A 14,897-nucleotide genomic window follows, 5' to 3' on the forward strand; every position below is an offset into this window, starting at 1 on the left:
ACCAGGAAACCCAAGCACAAGAACAGCTCAGGACCAGAGCACATCTCAAAGAGACACTGCACGTGCTTGGGTGCTGTAAGCTGACCAGTGCCCACCCATAGCTCACTCACCCTCTGTCTTGCTTCCAGGCTCCTCTCCATGCCAGTACTGGGACAGGAATATTTTTTGGCATCTGTCTAGTTACTGGAATTGTGGCTCTTATTGGATATTCTTACCTCAGGTTCAGGAAGAAGAACATCGGCTTCCAGCACTTCAAGGTAGGTTGCAGGTCAGAACACAAAGCAGGGGGGGACAACTGCGCTTCCCAAATTCATAACTTTCAGTTTCTCCATACATTTGGTTAATCTAGAAACATTCCTGATCACTTCACACTTGAGCTGTTCAGACTGAGACACAAAGTGAGAAACAAAGTGGGGAAGGCTTGCCTTGGACATGAGTTTACATTTGGCCCAGACCTCTCCACCCAAGTGTCTGCTCACACAGACACTTCCAACACCGAGGACTGGCCCAAAGCCAATTTAACTGCACCACAGCAGTGCAGAAGTCCTTGCCTCCCCAGAAAGCTCACCCTTAGGGAAGCAAGGAATTACAACAACTGAAAGGGCACCTGTTCTCCTCCTCCATTACTATCAATTTTGTTGTTCTGTAGGTTAAAACATTTCATAGGAAAAAGGCCAGATCCAACAGACAAACAAACTGAAATGCCTGTAGGGTTAAAAAATGCAGGCTTTTATACTGATGCACTTTCATGCTTGATTTCTCTTAACTAATTTTGCTAGCAACATATAGATGCAAAACCAGTCAGCAACAGCTAAGCTACAGAGATGAGGAAAAAAATGTTACAAGATACACAAAAACATACCCAAAAGAAAGTCTACCTAGAAGTGAACAGAAAACCATTCCTTTTCTAGTCCCTACATGTAATGTGAATAATCTTGTAGAAACAAAACACAGTAGCCAAGAGCCAGAGGAAACACTTATATTTTAAACAGTTTCAAAGAGAGCTCTCAGGACTAACCAAGTTCTTTTTACCCCAAGCACTATTTCAGGGCCACCCTTCCTCTCCCATTCTTTGCTGAGGCTTAAAAATAAGAAGGGAGGGGAAAAGAGATACCAGTGTTAAGTGACCTGAGATAAAATGACAACCAAAACCACAGTTCATGCCCAGAGACAGATTTAGACAATGAAGCCAGTTGAATCACAACACTGCACCAGCTGGTAGAGAGGCTCAAGTGTCCCACTTAATGCACTGAGGGAAGAGGATGAAATTTAAGCAAGTTTGTGTGCTTTTGTGCAGTCAAAAGATGACACCAACACAACGTCACTGGACAAGTCACAGCCTTCAAACATCACCAACCCCTCATATGAAAGTTCTTCAACACTGACTTCACCAGAACCTGCTTATGATCTTTTCTCAGTAAGTGTTCATTTTGATTCGAGGTTGAGACATTACTAATATAATGGTAAAAGGGAATTGCTTTATAAAAGAAAAATGCCAAGTTGGAAAAGAAAAACGAATTCAAGAAACCAGCATTTGAGTTCCTGGCTTCCCTGTCTCCCCTCTGCTCTAAATTGGTTTGCCTCACCCGTAGTAAAATTGAAGCTGTGGTCAAAAGCTGCATCTCATGGCCATCTTCAAAGACAGCTGAATTAAACTGGACTTCAAATGACACTGGATGACAGTGACACATCCACAAAAACTTAAAAAGCCTTCTAATTTTGTCTTCATGTCTCCTTGGTACAAACGCAGCTGAGAGCCATGCTAGCACTCCAAAGAATCTGAAACCCAGCAGGGAGGGGGCTGGGAATCCAGGGAAGGAAAGATTGCACCCTCATGTACATGCAGAGTCTAAAATCAAAATGCAACATTTTGCTTCCAGTAAAAGGACTTATTTGGTGCAAAAATGTCAGGTGCCAACTCTGCCATCTGTATGGACAAATTTGCCAAAATGTTACTTTTGTTTCTTAATGCAGTGTTCAGGTCTGATTTTCTATTTTATTCTATTTTATAGGATTCAGATGACCAGCAGCTTGTGATGAGTGGTCCTTATGATCAGAATTAAAAACTGAATTTGGCATTAGTCATCTAATAAACACATTTTTATTTACACTTACTGTGAAGAAAAGACCACCTACATTACAGGGAATAAAATCTTGTTACCAATTAAAAACCAAAAGAGCACAGCTTTGTTTAAGATGCCTTCTATATAGCTCACAGAGATGCCAGCTTCAGAAGTGTTGGCTGAATCTGAGCAGTACCAACTATGAGTGCTAAAATCAAAATTGAGTCTCAACTAACCTACCCAGAAGCAGACACCTCTCTGGGAAAAGCAGCTGATTTTCACTCACCTGCTATTTAACTGCTTTTATTTTTCTTCACAGACTAAAATGGCTACAAACACACAGGGGCGCTAACTTGGCAAAAATCCTAAATTTTCTAGTACTCCAGGCCTGTGCTTTCATTTTGGCTCAGTTACAATTAGAACAGGCAAGTGTGAAACAGAACATGTGATAAGCTGCTATTTTTAAATGGAGGGGATTTTTTGGCTGGTATACTTTCCTGTTAGATAGTCAGCAACAGGAAACACAGCCATCCTGACTGTCCCCCTTGCCTGCTCTAGCTTCTCTGTCTTTCCTCAACCTTGGCTTGGTGTTTGCTTTACATCTCACCTCACTGCCCAAAGGGAAGCAGTAACTGAGGCAGCTTTAGTAAGAAATGCAGGTGATATGAAAGCATCCATGAACCATTTTTGGGAAAAGTGGACTGTGAAGATGAACATCCCCCTGCCATGCAATGTCTACATTCAGTTCTTCAGGTCTGAAGGAGCAGCTACTCCTTCACACACTGTGTTTTCACCAAGCACAGCAGCAACAGCTGCCACTGTCACCACACACCACTAGAGATGGCTCAAACTTGAGTTTGATTCAGTGTCACCTCCTTCCAGCAAAATATTAAATATCATAATGACCATGTGAGAACACAAAAGAAACCACAAAACAGCAAGAAAAAAAGGTTTTCTTTCTGGCAGCAGTAACATCCCCCCAGTCTATAGGGGCAGGAGGAAAGCCCAGGAAAGCTTTAGTTACCTCTGGGAACTACTCCAGGAGGCATTCCCTCAAAACAAGGCAGGGGGCAAATGCAGTGTTGTTGATGAAGCTATCAAGAACAATGAAGGGAATATAACTTGTAAATACACATTCATCTGGATGAAACAAACAGACAGTCAATTTCCTCAACTGCTTCCCCTGTCCCCCTACACAAGCCTGCTAGTTTTCACAGACTTTAGAAAATTTAGAACACAAACACCCTTCAATACACACATTTAGGAGTTTTCCCCACAGAATTTTGCAATCCATACCACTCATGTTCTTTCCTTCTCCCCAGTCAATCAAAATATTAAGGCTCATAGAGACCAGAAGATAAGAGTCCAAGCATTTATTTTTTGTAATAATCATTAAATATTTTTATCACCAAAAAAAAAAGCTCCACAATTCATTAATCTCTTTTTCTTACTGACAGGCTATTGAGCTCTGTGTTTTTGATAGACCAGAACAAAAACTTTTTCTTGCTTTGGTGTTCAAATGAATCATACTCCCAAAATTACTACAGAGACACTGCCCATTAAACATGCCTAAAAATCTCTTTGAAATCAGTAGCATAAGGTTAAAATGAGCAATGCAGAGAGTGTCAAGGTGAAATCATTAAAAAAATGCAAGACATTTTTAAAAGTTACAAAGCAGCACTTTAGCACTGAAAAATAAATAATACATTTGAATATTCTCACTTAAATTTATATTATATATAGTTGAGTGATTTTAAAGAAATACAATCCTTCAATAACTAACTTTTTTCATGCAACATCGTCTATTTCAACAAGTCATGCAATATAAATAATATTTTACTTCAGCTGCTGCTATGTTGCAACATAGCTTGGTAGAGAAGTTTGATTTCTAACTTAAGAGAAAGGAAGGGTGAGAGAAGAAAATTTTGAAACAAAACATGCATTATGAGCATAATAACCATCCAAGCCAATTAAATTGTTCCTGCTTAACACAGGATGAAAGCACAGTGGTTTGGGTGGGTCTTTTTTGATAAAGAGTGCATTGAAATCTCTGGAGCATGAGAGGTGCTACACACACATAACAGCAAGTTCAGTTGAAGCTGAGCATCAGGATAAGGAACCTGAAGGCAAATCGGGATATTTTCATCTTCGTATTTCATTATCAATTTATGCTAAATATTTCTTGCACAGCCCCATCAAGTTAACCCCTGATGCAGTCAAACTAACTTCCTGCAACATGTTATCTTTTTATTCCAGCAAAACCATCAGGACAGTTAGATGAACTTACTCATTTCAAGTATATTCATCTGTTTAAACACAGGGGTGTTTAAATCACACACTTCAGTCAAGTTTGAAATAGAAGTATAGGAAAATCATAAAATCTAAACCACCTCTGAGAACTTTGTACTGATTTCAAGCATACAGGAAAACTACTTACAAAATTGTGCAGGCTAAATTACAGTACATTCTTTACTTTGCAAACATGCTTTTAAAAACATGAAATATACCGTATATGAAATTAGATCCAGGTACTTGCACATACAGACAGGTTAAAAAACAAACAAACAAACCAAACCAGAAAACTTTTGGTCAACAAAAGTTTGTTTGCCTGCAATCATAATAGAAAGCAAGTGATATCCCAAAATGAATACCAAATGCTGTATGTTTTGTTAATCACATGCTTTTAAAAACCAAGCCTTTAATAACTAAAATTTAAAATTATTAATTATATGATGCCTTCTAAAGTGGCTGGGGTGGGAAGCACCACTTTAAAAAACAAACATTTCCTTTGGATTCAGAGAAAGGAAACAATTCTTATTTAAAAACAACTATATAGCAGTTCTATAAAGTGCCTCTTTGAGGAAATACATCAACAGATGTTTTCCTTGTGCAAAATAGACATTTTTCAGCTCAAATCTTTGAAACACATATGCTACCCAGAGTTTGTTTTCATGCATTACCTTCAATATCAGTAATTCAATAAAACTGCTAATCTATACAAAAACTATTTTTCTTTATTCAAAATGTTTACCACTCCTAATTTAGCTTTCAGGGCTTGAGCTAAAAACACGTCATAAAACTCTGGGCTTCTCATTTCTTAATTCTTCCTCTAAGTCCTTTTCCCATTGTGCGTGTTTACTTTTGACTCTAGAAGTCCATTACTGAAGGCTATATGAAATACATTCTCTCCTAGGGAACAGCAAAGCCACATTGCATACCACTGGAATAAGACACTGTTAAAATCTTTAAAAGCAGCATTTAGGATCAAACTAAAGCTTGATAGAGATCTGTCTGCACTTCGAAATGCAAAACCTCTTGAAACAACTATTATTGGAGAGTGGATACTTAAAGTGTTCTGAAACTCAAAAAAAAAAAAGGTACCTAAAAGTTAAGAGAAGGAAGCTGAAGCAGCCCAAGCTACTGCAAGTTTCAGTTTTAGGCTCAGGTCCACCTGCAGCAAAGCACAGACATGGCAAGAACAGAAACTGCACAGACAGGAGAAAGAGCCTGGGAGCCTAAGCCCAGTGCAGCAGAGCCAGGACACTCCAGCCCTTGGCCCCTCACAGGTAAGGCTCCGTCTGTAGCAGCAAGGAAGGGTAAAAAGTGTGATCATCCCTCTCAGTCTCGCCCTAAGCTGGTTATTAACTTGTATCACTGAATTACTAATACTGGATTTAAGCTCTTCAGTGCCAAGATCCATTACAGGCTCCAGCTGGAGTGCTGAACAGGGCCAGAAGAGAGAGTCCTGGTATATTTCTTTGTAAACCACTAGGCTGCAGATCAAAGTTTTCAATGAACAAGCTAAAACAACCACCCCAGAAGAGCAGCAGTCCTTCCCTTCAGATGTGCCCTCCCTCCTGGCCCACTACTAGTTTGGCAGTCCATCATCTCTTCTGTGTGTAAGAGGAGTTTTCACATGTCTGAGCAGGAGAGGAGAAAAACAGGTACAAAGCTTATGAGAATAAAGTATGAAATACATATTAACCAAGGTAACAGATTTAAGTGACTTAAATAAAATACAGGTACATTCAAGAAAACCAACAGATATTTGTCCATTTTAGAGAGGAGCCACCAAGAGTTTATTTGATCTGAACTGTCTCTTGTAGGAAAGGTATTCTGAATGTACCAGTGCACAGCTGGTCTGACCAGCCAGGAAGTTCATGCTGCAAAGGAGTCCTTCTTGGATAAAATGTGTAATCAGGTTCGTAGTTCAAGAGACAGCTCAGGGATGCCATGTAGATATCTGCAAATCTAGAGAGACGTCTCAGGAAGTAAGTTGGATTCTCATCAGTTCTGAATATGCTTCCAAACTGTGCATTGAAGAAGTTCCTGTTCATCTCCCTGTCCCCCAAAAAGAGAAAACAAAGACAACAAAGTGAACAGACCTGCACACATCTCTTCACCAGCTGGCATCCATAACCTGAAGCAAGCAGATCCTAAAACTTGTTCTATGCATTATTCTCTTGCCATTGTTCTTCAAAACACTAAAATGTGCCACAGAAGATTTTCACCTCTTGCACATATAAAACTCAGGTCTAGAAATCACAGCTTCACAGAGCTTCACACATCTCCCACTAGAGATAAGTTGCTTCTGACATCAGAAACATGACATCTCAAGCCTTCTTTTCTAGGAATTGTGAAAGAAGATTTTTGCCTAAATATTTTAATCTAAATATTAATGACATCCAATGTTCCAAAGATAAAAGACTTCTTAAGAAAAGGCAAAGATTTGGCTTAATGCACACAAAAACACATCTTGGAATTAAGTTCTGGGAAATAGTCACTGCCAAGTATCATTGCCATTTCATTTATTCCCACATTTCTGGAGAAGGCTGCTGGTGGTACAGCTACTGGCCTTGAAAACTGTGCACTTCACACCCCCTGAATTCAGGGACTTCTCCTTCATGATAACAGATTATTAGCACTTCTAGCCCTATTACCTAACTTTGTGATAAATCCATGCTAAAGCCAACCCTAGCACAGATGTCAGTTTCCATGTATTCTAAGATGTATTCCACACAATCTGCAGAAATCACATAAAAAACCTGGAAAAGTGACCTAAGCCTTGAAAAAGAAATACAGGTTTTTTCATGCAGAAGCTGTGTAATCAACAGTGACAGCCAAACACAGAGGGACAGAAGAATCAAAATGAGAGGGAAATAGATTTGATGTAATGTTACCTTTTCACACAGAAAAGTTACATCTGTTCTAAAGACAGGGAACAAAGTGTCAGAGGGGAGAAAAGCTGTACAAGAGACAGGTAGCAATATTATTGCTCCAAAAATATTTTGTAATATCTGTAACTACCAGAGATGCAAAAAAATTGCAAATAAACCTGTGGAAGATATTGCTTAGAACCCTTGGCTAGCAAAGCATACTGCAAATTCTTCATATCCTGTGTCTTACCTCATTTCCTTTCTTTCCTTCTTCCATTCTTCTAAAATCATTTGGGAATCAGGATCACGGTGAACCTGAAACATAAAGTATGGATAACTTGTAACTAAGGATAACTCTGTAAATAAATCTTTCTATTAATAAACCCTTATCAGCTAACAGGACATGAGCAATAATTCAGAGATCAGTATACAGAACTTATCCACATGCATTTTAAACAACCAAAAGCAGGAATTGATCCAGGCTGATCATTGGAGAAAGGGAACAAGATGTTGAGAAAACTCCTATTAACTAACCACACAAATAATTGCATTTATCTGCAGTCCAACACCTCAGAGAGACTGAAAGCACTTGCAAACATCAATGTCCAGCCTTTAGAAACTTGGCTGGATCCCTCTGGCTCTCCAGAGCTGATTACACACACACAGAGCACAAACCTGCATGTGTTCCAATAATCCTGTCAAGGTTTGCAGCCAGGTCATGGTTTGAATGTACTTCTCTGTGTTCATGATTTTAATCTCCGATCGTAACTCTGGAATAATCGCACCAGTGCGCCAGCCATGCTTCAGGGTCAAGTCCTATTTACCAAGAATTACAAAATACAGATATTAGTCTTAAAAAGAACTACTTGAAAGAAAAGAATCTGACTATTGTTTATTCCAAAGTAGCACTAATTTAACTGGTTTTTATGTGCCAACAGAAGTATGAAACAGTGGGACATACTGTGCCAATGGACAATAGAAGTTAGATCAAGCATCAAATCCTACATTTTTGAAGAGAGAGAGATGAAGAACACACAAGCACTTGCAAATAAACACTAATTCATTAGGTTTAAAACAAACAGCAGGAAATGCCTCTGTAGAGGCATTTGAGGTTTGTGCTGTTTACCCACACACCCAGCTGACAGAAGGCTACAGCCAGGAGCCCCAGCTATTCGAGCTGCTCCTGACAGGTACAACACAAGGCAGCTGCCACCTGTGCTCTCCTCTCCATTGTGCCAGAGTGGAACAGAGCTGCATGCTCCTCTTGGCCCTCAGTCTTCTGAAGCACCCAGTGTTACTATTCTTTTTAAAAGGAGACTGAGGGGAAAATGTCAACATCTGCTGCTGCTGAAACATGTTACAAGAGCTCGAAGTGGAAAAACCACATCCAGGCATTCATAAGGAATCAATTACAAAAGAGCCAAGTGGTGGTCACCTACCCTAAAGTAACAATTAACAAAGAATTTGTTCATAAAGTGGCAAAAAAAAAAATGCCTGGAGAGTGGGGATACAAATCAGAGCAAGATCCTGAGAAGAACATTCACAATTAGTGACAGGAAGATTGCCTCCTGCAATTCAAAACAGAAGTTCATTCAGCTGTCATCCAAGTCAGGCATATCATGTACATTTGAGTATCTGTGTTTACTCTCTAGTACATCTGACACAATCAGTATCTGGATCAGGAATACAACCTCACACATTCCTGACCACAGTTAGTAAACAACTTAAATGCTACAAGTCAGGTGGAAAATACGGTTGGCATTTTACAGCACCAAGACTCATTGCTGTAAAAAAAAAAAAAAAAAAAAAAAAAAAGCAACATGGCTTAACTACCAAATTTTGTTGTATTTTAAAATATCTCAAAAGAAAGTGTCTTACATTGAATAATTGGGGAGGAAGAGAGGAAAACTAACAGAAAGCCAAAGCCTCATCTTTTCTCTGATTTTGGGAAAGCAAACAACTTACTGCCAAGTCACTGTATATGTGGTCACCAAAGTAGAGAACCTTAGAGCCCCTCCAGCCAGTAAGCTTCAAAAATTCATATAAGTTACCCTGCAGAAATAATGACATGGAGATTGTAGCAGCATGTGACTTACACCTTCACAGGCACAAAAAAGGAACTTAGTACACCACTAAAGATATTTCATATCATTAATCTTGTCCTCAGTTTATACACTATGAATCCCAAATTTTACAGGTGATTTCAGTGATAGTAGCACTTCAAGAGACAAGGACATACAGTACCAACAATGAATTTTGTACAATTTCAGACATTAAAATAACTCTCTTAAAGAATGCTTCTCCATTTTAGAAACCTTTATATCCAAAGAAGCTTGGGATTCTAGGGAATAGGTACAAAGTTTCAACAGAAAGAGTCTATTGAAAGCATACCTGTTTGTAAATCTGGCCTTTCTGCAGCTTGTGAATCTTGTCCCAGAGCAAGACTCCCCTTTCATTCACCTTCCGAAATGGTCTAGAATAGATATGCAATTATTATGTTGCTGTAGGAATCCTGACGCTTCTTAGGAAATTAAAATGTTAGCATTAAAAATATTCAGCTCTCAAAAGGAAAAAAAAATACCTCCAGCATCTGAATTTTGTAAGAGAAAAAGCAAAACTCCAAAACTTCCACTTTAACCAGTGAAAAGCAATGTAAATTTCCAGTATATCTATGACATTTATAAACACAGTTTGAGAACAACTGCTGAGAAGTAAGGCAGGGACCCCAGGCAGAAGGGAAGAAACAGCATGAGCTGTCTGTCACTAAGGAGGAAAGAACACAAAAACCCAGATGTGTAAGAATCTTGCCCAATCCCTCAGTTTGCACACCTGGACAACTGAAGATGGGAGAGTACAAGAATGGGGCCAAGACATATACCTAAAGATCTTTTTTAAATTAAATGCAAAAAGTAAAGGGAAAATAATCCCACCTCCCTCTATCTCACTTTCAAATCACAAGCACACATAAAGGAACAGGTCTTTTTCAAGGGTAAAAGTAGGGCATACACATTAGAGATGTGTTTACCTAATCACAACTAGTCCAAATATTCCAGTCTGTCAGCCAGCCAGATGTCTTTTAAATATCATGTGTGATGAAAAAAAAAAAAAAACCCAGAAGCAATGGAAGACATTTCCAGATAAGGGTCTGATTTGAAAGGCATCAAGATTTCTCAGTTTATTAGGAAAGAAGCACACTTCACCAACATGCAAATGAGAAGTTAAAAACTGCTTCTGTGGCCTTAAGTGGCTCCAGTACACCTGTGACAGCTCCTAGAACTTTCTTAGGCAAGAAAGTGTAAATATTTAGACTTCAGCATTGGGTGTTGCTGCATTTTGTAATGACCTTAACCAGGATTTCATCAAATATGATTTCATTTAACATTGCAGCCAAACGAAAATATTTCCCAACACATTCTATAGCCTTATATGGAAAAACTGCTTGAATCATTCTTTACTGACTAAACACCCACCTTCGCTTATCATTGAAAAAGTTTGGTTTTTCAGCCTGGACAATGACCACATCAAAGAGATCCCTCCAGTCCTTGCCAACGATGAACTTCATGCCTTTGTCCCTAAAAAGGACAGAGGGATATTAACAATGAAGTGTAGCAAAGTGCAGTTGCCTGTGCAATAAAATGAATTGTACTAGAGAACCTCATCTTCCCCATTCTCTAAGAATGCATAGTTAAACAGCAAACAGCTGCTCACTTACACAAAGCTGCTGGGACTGTTTGTGATGAGAAACATCTTCTTGCCATGATCAGCCAGCTTTGCTAACACTGCACGAGTTTGTTCAGCATAGCAGATGTATTTCTCTGTGAGGATTGGGGAAAATACAGCATTAATTAAGAAAACCCTCATGAAGAACTTTGTATGCATTCAACCAAGAGTTCAGAACACAAGGTTGTACTTAAATACTACTCTGACAAGTGGGAAGGTCTTTCAAACTTTAAAAATTCAGAATTTGTAATCTTTAAATATGGAAGCCAGAAAAATCATATACTATCAGTAAGAAAAGCTTTGATAGATTACACCATTAGTACTTACCAATATCTGCTTCAATTGCTCTGTACATTATTCCTTTGATGTGAACATCCCTGATTGAATCCTGTGAGGAAAGCAATGAGTAATAAAGAACGTCATCTTTTCAAGTGTTCACCAAATAGCAGTAGTAATTTGTTTTTAAAACAGCTCCTTTCTTAACATCCAATTTTACAGAAATGCCATGTAGTGTTCAATATAATTATATATGTATGTATGTGCATATATATGGTGTCACCACTAGATAAAGACTAAGCTTGTACTCTGAGAAATCAACTTCATAATTTTGGGAAGTACAAAACTACATAGCAGAGATGCTCTTTTACATAACTGTGAAAGGTTGCTCAGGAGGGTGAAGTGGGGTGAAAGCCCTCTGCAGAAGCAGAGTCATCACAGATTTCCAGTGACCTTTGGAGCAGAACACATTCCTTTCGCCTTACCAAAAAAAAATGAAGTTGTACATCTGACAGATTTTAGATTACAATCACTCACAAATGCCCTGGTTATTTACATAAGAAATTTATGAACAGACGAAAGAAGTTAAATGTTTGAACAAAGTACTTATAAGGCACTCTGGAGGCATTTAACTGCTCTCCTGAGCCAGCTCTGCACCAGACAGCTTTGTTTAGAACAGTGGTAGTGCCATTTTGGTGCTTACACAGGGTATGTCTTCAAAATCCTCAAAAATTACCACTACAGGGTTTCCAAAAATGTTTGTAACGCTGAATAGTACAGTAATTTCTCTACATGCTTCAGAGAAACCACAAGAACTGGCCTTCTCTATGTTACATAACCATGCCATATAATTATCTCCTCTGCAGGGCACATGCTGAGCAATCAAGAGGGTCAAATTACTCTAGACTACTACTAGAGCTTATCTGAAGGAGGAAGAGAGGTAAACAGGGAAAATAGATAGTTCAAAAGTATGAGACAGCAAATGATTGTACACTAGCCAAAAACGAAAGCTCTAAACTGGAATTCCCTTTAGCCTCTTACATTCCCTATAACCTAGAAAATCCCTGATAGTGAGAAAAAGGATATGTTCAACAACAACCAAAAGAATTTTTATCACCTTACAAGATCTTCTTCACCCCTATTCATCCCTCAAACCTACAAAAAGAGCAAAAGCCCTAGAATGTCAGCTTCCAAACTGATTTCAGTTTATTCTTTTCCAAGCTCTACCTTAATTTTACTTATGTTTTTACCCATAAGTTGTATACCCATAATTACTCCATAAAAAACTGAAGTGAGGTATTTCACTGAGGCTAGCACAACAGATGAAAGCTTCCTGAAGTGCTCAGAGAAGACACACACAGATATACAAGTTTATCTAGATCTTCAAAGCTTGACATCTACCTTGACATCTTTGTACAGATGAACAGGTTCATAGTCTATGTTGTTTTTCAGAAAATATTCATTTACACAAGAAAGGAGTGTCATTTCTGGCAAGGAAAATATATCCATGAATTGCTTCATTGTATTTCCTTGTGAGCTCTATGGTGATGAGAAGAAAAGGAAAGAAAAAACAAAGTCAGGTATTTCCCAGATCAGAACACTTTCATTTGTTCAGTATAAACACTTCAGCTTAGTTGCAGATATTCAGCCTTTGCCATTCCTCTCCACATGGCTAAAGACTGTTTTTCAACTAATACCTTCAATAAAGTTATCTCCAACAAAAGTGTTGTGATTAATTCTTCAAATAAATCCAAATCATTACTCTTAAGAGTGGTATTTTAATTCATAAAAACTAGACAGTGCTCAGTTAAAAGTCAAGAAAAGGCCTCCACCAGAAGTCTGCACTTCTGCAAACAAGAGGCACTGATGGATGAGGGATGGAGGTTTTCTTAGTTTGGTGGGTTTTTTACTAAGTGGAATACTAATTAGGATTGCAAAACAATTTACCTCCTTGAAATGAGATCATAAAAAGATGTAAGGATCTACAATAACTAGCACAGAAACAGAGGAAGAGATTTCTAGTCTGCAAAAGCTGTAACAATAGTCATGTTTCACAGAAGTAGAGAATCTCATTATGTAACAGCAAATATAGCCAAAATACCTCTCTGTGAGAAGGGAGGTAAAGCAAGAAGCTCAGGATCAGATTAACTAAGAGCAGAGGTCACAAGGGACTGCAGGAAATCGTCTTGTCCAAGCCCCCTGCTCAAGCAGGACCACTTAGAGCCAGCTGCCCGGACCCTGTCCAGATGGCTCCCGAGTATCCAAGGACAGAGACTCCACAGCCCCTGGGCCTGTGCCACTGCTAGGTCAGCCTCACAGCAAAGGAAGCACTTCCTCATGGTCAGAGGAAACCTCCTGTGTTTCAAGTTGTGTTTCTTGCCTCTTGTCCTGCCACTGTCCTTCCCAAAATCAAAGAAAGTATAGACCTAAACAGATCAAGGCATCCCACTGGGAATGTCAGAGTGATATTCACAAATGCTGCAGAGACTAGATTCAGGAATTCTAAATTCAGCTCCTTAAAATAAGAACAAGTACAAGAATAATAAAATGTTCCACATCACAAAGAAGGGTTGTTCATGTCAACATGAAATTAACATTTGTACATTAAAAGGGGTGAAATAAACTTGGCTTTTTAGCAGTCAGCTTCATCCTTCATTTGGGAAAGAGGAAGCAACGCACCAGAGGGAAAAATTAACCTTATTGGCAAAGTTTAGAATTTAACATAGAAGTTTCATCTTTTATCACTAGTCTTTTGTCAAATCCTCTTAGTTTGACTCTGCCAGTTTGCATGCAGGAGTTGCCACCATATATTTACTTGCTGCTATACCAGTTAAGCCATCAGACCACCAGGAAAAAGTAAAGTACATGAACCAGACATGGTTCATTTGCCAGCCTTTATCAGATTCTGTGTGCAACACTGAGCATGTCACTTGATTTTCTGTGTTCCACCACTCTGTCTGTATGACTTGGTAAGGGAACAGTCAGAGAATAAACTACACCGAGCAGGAGAGAGAAAAGTAATTTGTCACTTTAGATGGCAAACTTCACATATAGCACTAAAGTCAATCATACATTGAGAAAATATAACTGCTAGTTATATAATGAGAACAAAATTTAAACACCACTACCCTCATGCCAAAAAAACCTCACCGAATTTTAAAGACCAATTTGTGGTTTTACCTTTCCATAAAAGTCACTCATCTGTTCTAAAGGGACATGGGAACCATCATACATTGCAATGACTTCTTCATCTGGGACAACACTGAGGCCTCTGGAAAAAAACACTAGCTTTAGTTCAAAAGTCAGATTAAAATTTTCAAGTAATCACCAAACCCTGATAGATTAACACTTAGATCTGGATCTTATTAAAACCCTAATAATGTCACAGGAACATTTTTGTTTTTAAGTTGAAACAGCATCTTTCCTTACCAAACAAGTAACATTTTAACAGGCTCATGCACACAAAACACATTCCAATTTTCAGTCCTTTCTACTTTCTTATGGGAAAAGAATTTATTAGTGTCCATTAAAGCTATGCCTCAAGGGTTTTTTTAAGAAGTGGCTAGAACTTCCACTTTCTTAACACAAAGTAATTCCTCATGCTGCCTTTTCTTTTCTACAGCTCTGATTATATGATAGAGTTTAAATCAGATTATTCTGCAGCATGACCTTGAAGATTTAA

General features: G+C 38.6%; 2 protein-coding genes across 6 annotated transcripts in view; one reads left to right on the top strand and one right to left on the bottom strand.

Annotated features, from left to right (window-relative positions):
* STAB2 (stabilin 2) overlaps window positions 1-3,483 on the top strand; it is a 76,765-nt gene extending 73,282 nt beyond the window's left edge. For 2 of the 3 annotated variants that reach the window (XM_068191012.1, XM_068191015.1), the window contains 3 exons: window positions 129-257; window positions 1,298-1,417; window positions 2,013-2,177. In XM_068191012.1, the coding sequence (XP_068047113.1) occupies window positions 129-257; window positions 1,298-1,417; window positions 2,013-2,063 (300 nt within the window). In that variant the 3' untranslated portion in view covers window positions 2,064-2,177. Of the gene's footprint in view, window positions 1-128; window positions 258-1,297; window positions 1,418-2,012; window positions 2,178-2,382 lie in introns of those variants that run through there. The other variant, XM_068191014.1, reaches the window with a different exon arrangement.
* Window positions 3,426-14,897, bottom strand: part of NT5DC3 (5'-nucleotidase domain containing 3) — a 28,587-nt gene continuing 17,115 nt past the window's right edge. For all 3 annotated transcript variants that reach the window (XM_068191018.1, XM_068191019.1, XM_068191017.1), the window contains 10 exons: window positions 14,396-14,486; window positions 12,617-12,754; window positions 11,267-11,327; window positions 10,932-11,034; window positions 10,690-10,791; window positions 9,611-9,692; window positions 9,185-9,271; window positions 7,895-8,035; window positions 7,470-7,534; window positions 3,426-6,404 (listed from right to left, as the gene is read on the bottom strand). In XM_068191018.1, the coding sequence (XP_068047119.1) occupies window positions 6,143-6,404; window positions 7,470-7,534; window positions 7,895-8,035; window positions 9,185-9,271; window positions 9,611-9,692; window positions 10,690-10,791; window positions 10,932-11,034; window positions 11,267-11,327; window positions 12,617-12,754; window positions 14,396-14,486 (1,132 nt within the window). In that variant the 3' untranslated portion in view covers window positions 3,426-6,142. The remainder of the gene's footprint in view (window positions 6,405-7,469; window positions 7,535-7,894; window positions 8,036-9,184; window positions 9,272-9,610; window positions 9,693-10,689; window positions 10,792-10,931; window positions 11,035-11,266; window positions 11,328-12,616; window positions 12,755-14,395; window positions 14,487-14,897) is intronic.

Source organism: Anomalospiza imberbis, chromosome 5 (genome assembly GCF_031753505.1).
Source record: "Anomalospiza imberbis isolate Cuckoo-Finch-1a 21T00152 chromosome 5, ASM3175350v1, whole genome shotgun sequence".
Lineage (NCBI taxonomy): Eukaryota > Metazoa > Chordata > Aves > Passeriformes > Viduidae > Anomalospiza > Anomalospiza imberbis.